This window comes from Abramis brama (genome assembly GCF_963993115.1).
Source record: "Abramis brama genome assembly, chromosome: 24".
Classification (NCBI taxonomy): domain Eukaryota; kingdom Metazoa; phylum Chordata; class Actinopteri; order Cypriniformes; family Leuciscidae; genus Abramis; species Abramis brama.
In genome coordinates, this window is record NC_139986.1 from 14,547,825 (window position 1) to 14,563,938 (window position 16,114).

The 16,114-nt window shown below is 35.7% G+C and overlaps 1 protein-coding gene across 2 annotated transcripts in view; it reads left to right on the forward strand.

Annotated features, from left to right (window-relative positions):
* The first annotated feature begins 4,788 nt into the window (after positions 1 to 4,788).
* Positions 4,789 to 16,114, forward strand: part of dok6 (docking protein 6) — an 83,882-nt gene continuing 72,556 nt past the window's right edge. For both annotated transcript variants that reach the window (XM_084103410.1, XM_084103411.1), the window contains exon 1: positions 4,789 to 5,104. In XM_084103410.1, the coding sequence (XP_083959536.1) occupies positions 5,039 to 5,104 (66 nt within the window). In that variant the 5' untranslated portion in view covers positions 4,789 to 5,038. The remainder of the gene's footprint in view (positions 5,105 to 16,114) is intronic.

The window sequence follows — 16,114 nt, forward strand, 5'->3', positions numbered from 1 at the left end:
CAAGTACTGGCATGTACTAACTGGACCCTTAGGTTTGTACATGCATCAAATGTAACATTGCCATCTAATGGACAATAGCTGCTGTGACAGCTGACAGTGCAGGTTTTTGTCATCTCAGTCATGTTTCTAGAGCACAGGAGATATTTTTATGATTTATGATATTTTGATTTAAGAATTTCTCACCAGCTAATCTTAATAGCCAAAAGCAGCAGGTATTTATTTACTGCCAAAGTTCATATTAAAGAATAATCTTTAAAGTCGATATGAAATGGAAGTTGCGATAGTCTTGTGACCTGAGTTGTGATCTGTTGTGATCTGAGTGAAACGGCTTCTCGAACAAGAAAAGATTTAGCGCAGGACTTGATTTTGCCCATCGGGAATTGTTTCGATTGTTGTGGTTTGCTATTGCTGTGATGTCATGTGAGTGACAGGTTGTCCCGCCCTCGCGCCAGTGAACACATCATCAGAGAAGAGAAGAGATGTCGCTGCAAGAGGAAGAAGTTATTTTGATTAAAGATTACGAGGGCACGTTAATTAAGAAAAAATTATGATGCGAACAGATAAAATCATTTATAATATGCAATATTTAATTAAAAACACAAATTTTGATTTCATAGTGATTTCAAAGGGATAGAAAATTCTGTCATCATTTACTCACCCTGTTGTTGTTCCAAACCTGTATGAGTTTCTTTCTTCTGCTGAACACAAAAGAAGATACAGTATTTTGAAGAATGCAGACAGTTGACTGTAGCCATTGACTTCCATAGTATTTTTATTTTCCATATGGAAGTCAATGGTGACCAGCAACTCCGGTTTTCCCCACAGTCCAAAGAATCAAGGTTAGGTGAATTGGACAGTCAAAAAAAAAAAATTGCCTGTGTGTGTGAGAGAGCCCTGTGATGGACTGGCCATCTGTCCAGGGAACGTTCTTCTGCCTCTGGTCTAAGAAAATGAAATAGGCTCTAGCCCTATGACTTGGAAAGGTCATATAAGGAATAGAAAAAGAGAGAACCATTCAATGGCCTTCATACACAGCAAGAAATCGTTTAATAACAAAGAAAAAAATACTAGATGTTGAATGAAAATAGTCGTCTGTTTAGAATGTGCTTTCAGCTGAGTTATCAAGCATGATCAAACATGCAGCGAGATTGTGACATTTCACATGCACAGCGTGTATTTGTGTGAATGAGTGTGACAGTTAGAAGTGTGACGAGGCACACATTTTTTGACAGTAAATCTCAATATAGCACAGCCAGCCTGTGATTAATAGTTTGGAGTTCACACTTCACACACTGCACAATGGAATGTGTGAAGTTTATTCCAGTGGAAGGCTTTGTTCCATCTTCGAGTGAACACTTTGTCACCTTCAGTGACAGCTCTCAGACTCCTTATGCCCGGTACGCGTTGTACGATTTTGGGCTGTCCCAGACGAAAGATGACCAATCGATTTCTGTGGCTCCTAAACGGTGGTCCTCTGTCAGTGTCAGAAATTTGGCATGATCATTTCGGTGTGTTTGCTGCTACGACCTACGTCTACTGACTAGCCAATAAAAATGCAACAGGAAATGGCGTATTGATCAACGCGACAGGAGGCTAAAACTTAAAACTATCTCAAGCATTTTCAAAACTCACATGCCAAGTTGGCTTCTTTTCCCTGGCCATGGCCGCATCCATATTCTCCACTTTCACTTCCTCCTCTTTTTTCAAAACCACAACTGCCAAAGTGTGATTCATCTTGCTCTGTTTGTTTACCACTAGTGCGGATGATGTTTTATTCTTTTATACTAACTTGCGTCATAGCCTACGATTTAAAAGGTGTCATCATCATACAGTCTACATCATACATGTCATACCCAAGTTTATAGATCCATGTCGTACAGTGTGATTTGTAATGATCTTATAGGAGTGCTGAAACCACACAGTCTGTAGCAGGCATTATACATCAAGGGTTACATTGTGTAGAGCTTTCATTTATAAGTGAGTTATCTTTGTCATCAGCAAATAAATTACTTCAAAGGCAGCTGGGCTGCTGAAGTATGTTACCTCAAAAGTGAAGGTCAAGGAGCCGCTCAAACTATTTCCTAACTGTTATGAATAAATCATAACTATACCAGACTCCTCAGGGTGGACAGTGGAGATTTCTTTTTTTTATGCATTACAGTAAGTGAAAGGCTTGCAAATAAAGTTGCTGTGAAAGGTACTTCATCTAAGGGTTGCGTGTCTGTGTAAAAAAAAAGAAAGATGAAACGTTGGTTGTGAGACTTGAATGCAAAATGATCTGCTTTCTTAACACATGATGTTTTGTTGAGGTCAATGTGTTGTTGCTTTATTCTACCAATATAACTCACTAGAGGTTCACCTGTTCAACTGTTGCTGATCTACTGGGATTTTCATGCACAACCATTTCTAAGATTTACAAAGAATATCCAGTGAGCGGTAGTTCTGCGGGCGAAAATGCCTTGTTGATTTCAGAGGTCAGAGGAGAATGGCCAGACTGGTTCGAGCTGATAGAAAGGCAACAGTAACACAAATAACCACTCATTACAACCGAGGTGTGCAGAAGAACATCTCTGAACTCACAACACATTGAATCTTGAAGCAGAGATGAGCTACAGCAGCAGAAGACACACCGGGTGCCGCTCCTGTCAGCTAAGATCAGGAAACTGAGGCTACAATTCACAGGCTCAACAAAATTGGAGAATAGAAGATTTAAAAAAACATTCCCTGGTCTGATGAGTGTCGAATTCTGCTGCAACATTCAGATGGTAGAGTCAGAATTTGGTGTAAACTACATGAAAGCATGGATCCATCCTGACTTGCATTCATTTTTTTTTTTTAAAGGTAATATATTATGCCACCTCAAAAAATGACTTCAATTCAGGAAGGTTAAGCATGTTCTTTGAGAGGTGTTTTCAAGTCATTGTATATGCATGAAATGTTTAATGTTTTATGAATGCTTAATGATTTCATTAAAAAATTATGTTTTATAATTCAATAATGGTTCAAAAAATGAGGGTCATGTCATTGTACAACTTTTATTTCACTCATTGTCTCGTATAAACTTCGGTGCCTTTGAGTAACATAGATTTGCAACATATTCTCTTTCTATGTTTATGTCTTTCATTTTAATGAAATGATTGAATTAATTTAATGTAATTTTCATGGTCAAGAGAAGAAACGGTGGTATAATGTTGTGCCTCAAAACATATTAAACAAATGAAAAATGATAGCTCTCAAAATAACTATTGTTCTTCTTCTGTCTACTATTTTTTTCCACTCCAGTGTTAGTGGAATGGATGTATGACAAGATGATAAGAAAGACAGGGAGCCAAACTAATATATAATATATATATATATATATATATATATATATATACTTTACTGAAAAGATCATATTATGTGATCACCCATGTGGATTGTGTGCCTGATCCATTTTACCATTTGACTTCAGTAATGTGAGAGATGTTTATTCACGTAACATCTTTCATTGTGATGAGAGATGCAGAAAACCCTCTCACACGTGTAACTGTGTCATCAACTGTATCAAATTGGTTTTGCCACTTTTCCACAGGCAGGACGTCTCTATAAAGTAGGATTAAAGGAGGAGGCTTTTTCAGGCATTTTCAGCATTTGTGTCAGTGGAGCTTCAGCACGCTCTAATATATGAATATAACATCCCATCCATTTCTGTACTTTTTTTTTCTCATTTGCTTTTGATCTGCTTTGATATTTTAATCCCAAGGATCCAATCAGCAAAACAAATCTCCCATCCACTAGTTATCTATTATAAGATAATTCTCATATGAAAGTAAAACTGTATTTTGCTAATGAATGAAAATTAATTCTCAAAATGTTTAAAGATATCACATGTAGTTAGTTAGATGTAAATCAATATTTTATTACTTAATGTGACATGTTTGAGGCATGATTATAATAACATGTAACCTAAAAGACTCATATTTCATATTTCATACTAACATTAAATTAATTTTTCTTATTTTTTTTCTTATTTAAGGCCTGTTTTAGGACAATTAAGAATTTATGCACTGTGACATTAGTTTCAATGCAGAATTCTCCCTCCCCAAATGAATCAATCAATCAATCAATCAATCAATCAATCAATCAATGATTTTTGTGGCTTAAACATGGTTTAAACTTGCTTAAACATCACATAATTACATCAAAATGAAATAAAATCACATGGATTAAGAATTAATAAATTATATGATCAATAAGTTATGACAACATATGTTTTTACATTGCTTTACTCATCAAAATAAGTTAAACAATATTCAACTAATCTTTTTAAGTCAGTGTAATGTAAATTAAGTTGAAATGACTTCAACATCCAAGTTGATTGTACTTAAAAATTTATGGCAGCAATCTTTTAGAAAGAGGACTGTTCTTGATAATAATCATCATAATCAATAAATTGTGGCCAAATTGTATGATTTTGTTTTTTCTTTAGTAGGCCTAAATTACTTTTTATAATATACAGGGGTTCATTTTTGATATCCACATCAAAATGAAATGTATTGTGCCTGTGTGACAGTGAAATAAAAACATTTTCTTAGCCTATATGCCTTTATTATAATATAGTCTACCACTGTTATATTCTGATATCCACAGTAGAGAAAATTTCCTGTTCCTGTGTGTGAAACTGAAATTTAACATATTTCCAAAAAATTCCTAATATGAGTAAGTAAGTAAGTAAGTAAATCAATAAATGGTTCCATTTTACGCAAGTAGTTCACTGCATCCACCCCTCTGACAGCCCTCTCATGGTGCATTCCAGGAAGCTGCACTCTTCTTTACTGAATTAAATTATCTGACGCGCGCTGCGCGCTGTCTCCCTATTCTCGTGTGGAATGAGCCGTTCGAGCCGGTTCGGTTGCCCGAGCAGCAGCAACAGCAGCAGCGGCACTGAGGCAACGAGACACTGAGGAACCGAGGCAGGTTGTTTGAGGACTGAATGTCGTGGTGACTTCTGAGGGGACTCGCAGCCGAGACGGGGGACGAGGACAGAGAGGCTGTTAGGATGGCTTCAAACTTCAACGATATAGTGAAGCAGGGCTACGTGAGGATTCGGAGTAAGAAATTGGGGGTGAGTATAGTCAATATCTGCTGGACGTTACAGTGTGGTCAGTAATTTTGGGGCATCTATATTAAAAAAGGGCTTTAAGCAGCGCGCGCTTATCAAGAACATGCTATCAATGTGCACGAGCAACTCTACTTTATGTTTTATTCTTAATGACCAGTTGTTTCCTTTTCAGCATGTTTATCATTCAGTGTATAGCCTACAGTTTGAATCCTGCTCTGATGTTATCCATCTGAACAAGAAAATTAGTACAATACTCATTCATTGATTTATGAATCAACTTTGAGTAATTATGGGTTTAAAAAAAAAAAAAAAAACTTGTCACCTTGTTTTACCATAAACATAATATTTGCTTTAAGCATGATTATTTATTTATTCAAATACGGTTTATTTTTAAAGTTATAATTGCATTTTCTGTTAAATAGATTAAGTTTATTACATTTTAAAGAGTTAATCAGGAATCTGCTGTCTTCAGTAGTTTCTTTGCCTATGAGAAGACACATTAGTCAAGTCTACAGATGCAGCATCATCTGTTTATTGTCCTCCTGATTCTGCAGCTGTGAATAGAGTGAGTACTGTAGGTCATCAGGTCTGTGTGATACAGCAGGTGAAGTCATCCAACCAAGAAAGATTTCACTTTCTTATGCAATCGTATGATATGATGAAAACGATGCTGATTATTGTTTTATAGCAGCGTAAGGGGTTTGAAGAGGATTTCACAGCTGAATATATGTAGTATCTATTGAAGTTTATTGGCAAAAATGTATGAAATTATTTTTTTTTTTATGTTTTGTGAATTGTTGCTATCTGTAGCAATGCAGTATACAATGCAATACAATATAAATTTCAATATACAAGACAGTGCAGTGGAGTACATTATGCACAGTATATATACACATATATATTATATACACAAATTTATAAAGTATACACAAATGTATATACACGTATATAATTGTAACTTGTGTGTGTGTATATATAATGATATATATATGTATATGTATATGTAAAGTACACAATTAGATAATACCAAGCAATGCTTAATTTTGTTCAGTCTGTGGTGTTAAAAGATCACATTAGCAATCAAAAAACACTTAAGCAAAACATGGCCAGGTCAAAGTGTCTGAATAATTTTTGGTAACAATTTTTTTTTTAAATTTGACTGGTAGACTGTATGAAGAATTTTTGGGTATAAAATGTCAACGTTTATTTTATTTTGCTATCCTCACTTACATAAATTAACTACAGTGTCCTGCACCCACTAGTAAAAAAATATCAAATTATATCTGGTGTCTGAATAATTTTTGGTTTTATTTATTTATTTTATAGAATAAATGAAGAAATGTATATATCATTTCTGCATTTATTATTTATTTATTTTACTTAAAAAGAACGGTAAAGTCAGTGGTAACAGTTGTTATTCTGCTACTATATTGTATAGTTTTTACTTAATGTAATATATTATTATACTGTAAATAAATTAACAAATAATGAACATTGTTTTTGTCTTAAGTTTGAGAAATGTCTATTTTAGCAATAAAACATAAATACTTATGTTCTATTCAATATTTAGTTATATTTGATGTCTCAGGGATGTTTGACCAAGATGGTTTGTTTTTACCTGTAGACATGTGATATGAGACATGAGATAAAGTGTTTTTCCACAGATATTGCTTCCATAGTGTGGGCTTAGTCTAAATGCATTTTTTGAAGTGCAGCTTCATATTGCGTTTTGATTTTTATTGGTCACATATAAACTTACCAGCTGCATTTCAGATTCAAATATACAGTAGTGCATGGTCACATTTCATTGAAACTAAAATAAAGGAAACTGCTCAGTATTGCTACATGCATTGTTCTTGCTCACAGAGCATAGAATTAGCATCTAATAGTACTGTGAAGAAATATAACCCCTCTCATTATTTTTCCATTATGTGCGGTACATCTTCATGGCTGCATTTGCCATTAATTGAACAGAATGAATGTTTTTTAAAAAAAGTGTGAAAAAAAAGTGTGTTAGTAGTTGCTTTGATAAAATATGAATTTACAGTTCAACGCACCTGACATTAACCGACCTTCTCACATTGACACAATGCCCTTTGAACTCACGGTCTTCTGCACCTTTGGCATTTTCCCATCTGACACGCATCTGTGTAAAAACCTTTATCTATTATATAAATATCAGTATAAATGTTGATGATAACCATCTGATGGTTAAAACGGCAGAAAAGTAAGGTTTAAAATGCTTTTACTCATATTCAAAAAGCCTCTATTACTGGTCTTTATCAGCCATTTGTATCTATTTGAGTGGAATCTGATCATTGGATAAAATATGCTGATGAAACGGGCAGCTGCTCTTTTGAAGACTGCTTTAAAGGGAAGGACTACTTGTCTCATCAGTGCTGGCACAGTCTTTTTTTTTTGGTGCGAGTATCATGTTTTGAACAGCAGGATCAGCTTAGGGTTTCCCTCTGATCTCTCTCTCTCTGTTCCTCTTGTTTTCCCTCTCCTCTCTTTCTCAATCTTCTGAGACCTAGAAATGTAAGGCAAATTAAAAACTAAATGGGGTAAAAACAAAGGTAAAAATGTAGTCACTTTTTCAACACTTTCCACAAATAGGGTACGAAATAGGGCCTGACACATTTTTTTTCTCCCTCTTTCGGGACGTGCCTAACCTCTAGAAAATGTTGATCGTACAACCACAGGAGGTCAATATTATACAAGCTGTGTTATTTTCTATTTATTTTAATCATCTAAATTAAGCTGTCACTCAGTAGGGGTGCGCTGGGACCAAATATTTGTTTGATCCATTTTTTTTTTTTTTTTTTTTTTTTTAACAACACTGGTAAAAGGGTTGAATGCTTGAACTTGACGAATACAGATTTTACTGTTTGAGTGTCACAATTTAAAGTATTTTTTAAATGAGTTAATATACAATAGCATTCAAAAGATTGGGGTCTGTAAGATGTTTTAATGTTTTTGAAATAAGTCTGTTAGGCTCACCAAGGCTGCATTTATTTGATCAAAAGTAAAAACATTAATAATGTGAAAAATGATTACCATTTAAAATAGCAGTTTTCTATTTGAATCTATTTTAAAATACTGATTTATTCCTGTGATGGCAAAGCTTTTTTTTTAGTCTTTAGTGTCACGTGATACTTCAGAAATCATTTTAATATGCTGATTAGGTGCTCAAGAAATATTTTAATGATATTAATAATAATTAAACATAATCATTTTTATTATTATAATCATCAATGTTGAAAACAGTTGTGCTGCTTAATATTTCTGTGGAAACCTTTTAAAAAAATGCAGGATTCTTTGATGAATGGAAAGTTAAAAAGAACAGCATTTATTTAAAATATAATTTTATTTATTATGAATCATCATCATCATTTATTAGAATTATGCCTTAAGTTAAAATGGGTAATTTAAGTAGCTTTAAATGTGTTCATCTTGAGACAAAACAATGGCATTGACATATTTTAAGATGTGTCAGTGCAAGTTGCTTTCAGTTAAGACAGCTGTTACGACCCTTCACTGTTTTTAAAAGTCTAGGGAATTAGAAGGGGAACATTAGGCCACCCTTCAGCAATTATTACCATTAAAACACTGGGAAAGTGAATAAGACCATCGGGAAGCAGAAGAACATGTTCAAATTTATTATGTGCAATGACTGGCCAAAAAGATAGATAGATAGACAGATAGATAGATAGATAGATAGATAGATAGATAGATAGATAGATAGATAGATAGATAGATAGATAGATAGATAGATAGATCAAACAAAAACAAAACAAGCATAACAGAAATTTTAGTTTGAGACTAGGCTTAAGCCTTGTCTGTGGAACCGGGCATTAATGTGTTTAAAACTTTGTGATTTTTATACCACCTATTTCTATTATTTGTATCAGTTTAATTTATCTCTGCCCAGTAGACAGTGAATGGTATTCCTTGTCCATGCAAACTCAAGTTCAAGTTCACTTTATTTATATAGCACATTTACAACAGCCACTAGGCTGACCAAAGTGCTTTACAGAACAACCAGATAAATGATAAGAAAATAATATCTGCAGAACAACATAAAACACAAATAAAAGCAGCAAAGCTAAGAGCAACCTTAAAATTGGAGTAGCAAAACAGTTTCAGGCTCAAATATAAAATGGTAAAACAGAAGTGGCAAAGCAATATCAGACTCAAATATAGAATGGAAAAACAGGAGTGGCAAAACAGTATCAGACTCAAATATAAAATAGCAAAACCAACCTAAGAATAGAGATAAATATGCTAAAGAAAACAGGTAGGTTTTTAACAGAGACTTGAAGACAGACAGGGTAAGGGCCGTTCTAACCTCTATAGGCAGGGTGTTCCAGAGTCGTGGCCCTGTCACCGCAAATGCACGCTCCCCTCTATGCTTGAGTCTAACGTGAGGGACTACCAGCAGAGCCTGATCGTAGGATCTTAGGTTTCTGGACGGAGTGTGAGGATGAACAAGTTCAGAGAGATAGGCAGGAGCTAAGTTATGTAGAGATTTAAAAACAAAGAGTAGAATTTTAAAATCTATTCTCTGTCGAACTGGCAGCCAGTGTAGAGATTTGAGAATCGGAGAGATGTGTTCATATTTGCGGCACTTATGAATAAGTCTGGCCGCAGCATTTTGGACTAACTGAAGACGAGCAATTTGAGAACTCGATACACCGCAATATAAGGAATTTCAGTAATCTAGCCGAGACGTTATAAATGCATGAACAGCCATTTCCAGAGTTTTCGGAGTGAGAAAGCCTTTGATTTTAGACAATAGACGAAGTTGGTAGAAACTGGAACTGATTATGGATTAAATGTGTTTGTCAAATTTAAAAAGCTGGTCAACAAGAACAGCCAAGCACTCCTTGGGATTTAAAAGCCGATATACTCTCTAAATCGGGGCTTATACACTGAGAATTTTCATTTGGGCCGAAAACAATCACTTCAGTCTTGTCTTCATTTAGAAAGAGGAAAATTTGGGCTAGCCACGCTTTAACCTCCTCTAAGCATAGCAGAAGAGAATTTATCGCTACAGGGTTGTTTCCCTTGATTGGAATATAAATCTGGGTGTCGTCCGCGTAAAAATGAAATGATACACCATGTTTCCTTAGAATAGAGCCCGTTGGTAGCATGTAGAGAGAAAATAGAGAGGGAGCCAAAATAGAGCCCTGTGGAAGACCACAGGTCAGAGGTGCCATGGAGCTGGAGAAATTACCCATCTTTACTAAAAACTTTCTGTCAGACAGGTATGACTGAAACCATGTCAGAACAGAAGCTTTTAGACCCACCCAAGACTCTAGTCTAGATAAAAGAGTAGGGTGGTCAATGGTATCAAAATCTGCTGAAAGATCTTAAGAGAACAAGAACCACAGTATCTCCGGAATCAGTGGAGAGATAAATATCTTTTAACACTCTCAGGAGGGCGGACTCAGTGCTGTGAGCAGTCCTAAAACCAGATTGAAAAACCTCATAGATACAATTATTTGACAAAAAGTGTTGGAGTTGATCCAGCACAATTTTCTCCAATAGCGTAGAAATGAAAGGTAAGACAGAGATAGGCCAATTTTTTTTTTAAACAGAAGGATCTAGTGATGGCTTCTTGAGCAGAGGAGTGACGGTAGTCACTTTAAGATTGGCAGGAACAGAGCCCATTTTGAAACACTTGTTGATAAGAGATACCATACCTGGCCCAACCGAATCAATGATTCATTTTAAAAATCTCGGGTGAATGATATCATTAGGACAAAATGAAGGTTAGGATCAAAAACCTCCAAAAACCAGAAGCAGGTGTCAAGATTGGGGGGACAGTTAAATTAGGGCAGACGCTAAGTCTTAAAGGGGTGGTATAATGCCCTTTTCACAAGATGTAAAATAAGTATTTGATGTCCCCAGAGTGTGTATGTGAAGTTTTTGCTCAAAATACCCCACAGATATTTTTATATAGCATGTTAAAGTTGTCACTTTTTGAGGGTGAGCAAAAACGCACTGTTTTGTGTCTGTTCCTTTAAATGCAAATGTGCTGCTGCTCCCGGTACAGAGGGCGGAGCTTCAACAGCTTGTGTCATTTTACCTCACACATACATGCTCTGAAAATTTCAAAAACTTTTAGCCTTTTATGTTCAAACCGGAGTCAGATGATGTCAATGGAGTCAATGATGGAGAGACTCAAGAAGAAGTGATAACATGTAGAATGCAACAGGACGTTTCTGAATGGTTAGTTGATGAATTTATGTACCTGATGTGTAGTTATCTTCTAGTCATTGATTAGCATATTCTGTCTTGATAATCTATAAATCGTGTTCAGGGGGCGGGGTTTATGTAAATTTTAGGGTTGGTGATGTCACTAACCTGGGAGGAATGTCATGTAGTCCTTAAAAAGTGATTTCTTTAAAAGAAAATATCTCCCTTTGCTTTGAACTTTGAGCATTGTAACTTTGCAGATGTTGTTTATGCTCAAACAGCAACATTACACACTAACTAAAGTTAGAAAAGTGAAATCATAATCAACCACCCCTTTAAGTTAGTGATTTTGTTAATAAAAAATCTTTGGAAGTCTTCACATAGAGCATCTGAGGCAACAGACATTGTGTTAACAGATGGATTTACAACAGACTGAATGATTGAAAACAGAACCTTTGGGTTAGAGTGATTGGAATCAATTAAGTAGAATTCCAACTGCTTTCGCAGACTTAGCAGCATTCTGGTGTGATGTTAGAGAGTTTTTGAACATTTGTAATGAGACAAGTTGCCTGTCCCGTTTCCATTTGCGTTCAGCCTTTCTACAAATTTTTCGTTGGACAGTGAATGGTATTCCTTGTCCATGCAAACTCTGTCCTGAAATGCCCTTTAACCTTGGATATGTTGTCTTTGTTGTCCCTGACAGCCACGGTTTATGACAATTACAAACAGCCTTATAATGCATTGTAAATCCATAGAGAATCAACCAGGCTTACCCTGGAGCGGTCGACTTAAAGCGGCCTTCCTCTCAACACTTTCAGCAGAACTGTAATCTTATTTAAGCTGTTGTTGCAAGCCAGTACTTGACCCATATTTGACAACTGTATATTGTCATCTGTCTCTAAACGTACAGGCAGTTTAGTAATGCCAGAGATTAATGTTTAACAGAGATCAGCCTAACACGATGTTCTGGACAATGAAAGTGTCTAGCTGTAAAGCCCTTCTAATAGATATATATGGTCTCACTACATGTTAAGACATGTCATGTCAAACAGCTGACAATTTGCAATTTGATATAGGCCTACATTTCAAATATTTTTAAAGTTGTAAATAACGATTATGAGAGTAAATTTACCAGCAAATTATTAGTGAAAATTCTTGACCAAATCAAAAAGGATTATTTTAAGCCATTTATAGTGCCCAATAATTTTTTTTCAGATATTACATTTCATGAAGTGTGTAATATCTGTTTGTGAATGTAAAAGGTCTGCAAAGTGTCAAAGATCAAAGTGCATAATAAATGGAGTTATTGTCTTCCAAAAGAAAGAATCGATTCTGAACCGTCTGAAGCGAATCGTCAGTAATTCCAGGCTTACTTCTTGCACAAATCTACAGTTTGTAACAAATCTGCATAATGCCAGCCTATGGTTTTCATTGGCTGCACGCAAAAAAAGTCTACTTTGACCCGTCCTCAAACACTGTAGTTGTGTAGCTGAAGCCTGGAAGAGTTTGGTTTGCGTTGTCAACATGTCAAGAAGATGCTGTCTTCTGCGCTGTGAAAGCAAAACCACTTTGCATGCACTTCCAAAGGATGAGGACTCAGCCTTGAATTGATACAATAAAATCGATGTCATTATTACTGTTCGTATCACTGTGTATCATGTGCTGAGGAAGCCTCTGAAGTTGAAATTATGGACATTTATTTTCCGATACATGCTGCAACAGACTGGGCCGTCTGACCAATCAGAGCAAAGTATAGGCTCTCAGAAAGAAGGGGTTTAGAATCCTTTATCAAACCGTTTTAAAGTGTTTTTTGACCTTGAATGCATGTAAACCTATAACCTCCAAAACAAAATGAGTAACCTTTAAAATAGCATAATAGGGGCACTTTAAATGATTACAAATAATTTTCAAAAACTTAAAACTGCTGTAAATGTCACATCAGTGTCACAAATTCACTTATTTGATTAGTGACCTAGAAATAATGCAGAATCTTAAATATTTCGTAATTTGTTTAAAACGTATTCAAAATACTTACATTTTATTTATTTCCTTTTTTAATTTGGACCCCATTGCAAGTGTCCAATTTCAACATAAAAAACGGTATATTTACCATTAGGTAATTCAATTGTCCACATAGGCAAAACATTAGGTTTGGGTCATTTCACTATGGAACTATACCTTAAATATTCAAACCCACACTTTTGCAAATATTTTATTTCAGCTATGTGCTAACTAAACCAATTCTTAAGTTACCACTGATGTACTGTATGGATGCTTATTATCTGACAGCAGGTTTGCATAATTCTTTCTAGTGTCTCTTGTGTGCACACAGCTACGTTACATGTTACTATGCCATATACCAATGCTGTTTTCATGTTCATGCTAATACTGTTTATCCAGCTTTCATCAAATTGATTCAAACAAAGAGCGGAAGACAAATTGGAGGCTCTTATTAGGGCTGATGAATTGCCCCCCACAGCAGCAGAAGCAGCAAATGTTATTCAGAGTGAATAATGCTGCACTATTGTGCCATTTTTCTCGCAGATAAATCTCCTCTCAGTCTTCACTCCAACATTTTACATCACCGATCCCTGCTGTTTTTAATTACAGAACACACTTTTGTTTTGAACAGGAGTAAACATTACTATTAACTGTCATGGATGTGTGATTGTGTAGGATCTTCAATGTTGAGTGAGCCAGTGCTGTTTGTGTCATTTCATGTTCTCGTTCTCATGCTCTGGATGCATTTTGTATCACAACACTCTGAGCAGTTATTTATGTATTTCATACTGCTTTCTTACTTTATACTTGTCTAGAAGTTAAATAATCTTGAAAGCGCAAAAGGGAAAAAGTGAGGAAATAGTCAGTAGTCTTTCATCCAAGGTCATTTGAGAGCTGCCATTTTGCCAATCATCAGACTGAAAAGTCATGTTGAATCTGAAAAGAGCCCTTTATCTTTGATTTTCTTGATTTTCCAACTTCTTAGCTGAGTGCAGACTACTAGACTGAAGCTTGTCATCTTTTCATGTTATAAAGAAAGAGTTCACACAGAGTTTCTGTCAGTATTTACCCACCATGTCATTTCAAGCTTCTTTTTTTGTAGAACACAAAAGTGAATATTTTAGGATAACAGTAGGATATCCAGGAGGATATCCCATTTTCACTATAATGAATGTGAATGATAACTGGGGATGTCAAGCTCCAAAATTACAAAAAATCCCCACCATAAAAGTACTATAAAAGTAGTCTATAAAACTTTATTTTAAGTCTTCTAAAGCTATAAAGTAGCTTTATATGAGGAACATAATGAAAATGTTAAGTCCCTATTCACTGTCCCTATCTCGACAATCTTAACAACTAATTGACTATTTAACAACCCACTGGAGGTGAAGGTATTTACTGAATGATGAATTTAATTTTGGCCTGTTTTTTGCACAGCCAAGATGGCAAAAAGTACTGTGTATGTTTTCAGATATACACTCACTGGCCACTTTATTAGGTAGCCTAATAAATGGAAAAATTCCTCAGATCATATTGGCATGATAGCATCACGCAGTTGCTGCAGATTTGTCGGCTGCACATCCATGATGCAAATCTCTCATTCCACCACATCTCAAAGGTCCTCTGGAGGCCATTTGATTATAGTGAACTCATTGACATGTTCAAGAAACCAGTTTGAAATGATTTGAGCTTTGTGACATGGCGTGTTATCCTGCTGGAAGTAGCCATCAAGATGGACGCACTGTGGTTATAAAGGGATAGACATGATATGATATCCTCTACCCCATTACACTCCCAGCACCAACCTGAACCGTTGATACAAGGCAGGATGGATCCATGCTTTCATGCTGTTTGCACCAAATTCTTACCCTAGCATCTGAATGTTGCAGCAGAAATCGAGACTCATCAGACTAGGCAACTTTTTTCAAATCTTATATTGTCCAATTTTGTTGAGCCTGTGTGAATTGTAGCCTCAATTTCCTGATCTTAGCTGACAGGAGCGGCACCCGGTGTGTCTTCTGCTGCTGTAGCTCATCTCTGCTTCAAGATTCAATGTGTTGTGAGTTCAGAGATGTTCTTTGGCATACCTCGGTTGTAAAGAGTTATTTGTGTTACTGTTGCCTTTCTATCAGCTCGAACCAGTCTGGCCATTCTCCTCTGACCTCTGAAATCAACAAGGCATTTTTTGCCAGCAGAACTGCCGCTCACTGGATATTTTCTCTGTAAACCTTATAGATTCCTTATAGATGCATGAAAATCCCTGTAGATCAGCAGTTTCTGAAAAACTCAGACCAGCCTTTCTGGCACCAACAACCAAGTCACTTAATTCACCCGTTCTGATGCTCAGTTTGAACTTCCGCAGATCTTGACCATGTCTGTGCCTAAATGCATGTAGTTGCTGCCATATGATTGGCTGATTAGATCATTTGCATTGAGCTGTTGAACATGTATCTGGCCCACAGTGATGCTATCATGTCAACATGGACCAGAATCTCTGAGGAATGTTTCCAGCACATTGTTGAATCAATTCCATGAAGAATTCAGGCAGTTCTGAAGGCAAACATAACAATTACAATTTTAACAATATTATTTCAAGTGTAGTTTATGAGATTTGTTGTATTTTGAATCCAATTTTTCTTTGTAAAAGGCATAAAGTTAATCATACTGATTTCAAAGTTAAGAATTCATTAGTTTGAATATACTTTGAACCAAACACTATCATAACATCTTAGTTGATAATTCAATACTTCAATACTTTATTTTTGGCAAAACATCCCATGTTTCGGTCGTGACTGCACATTTTCGGTAGTG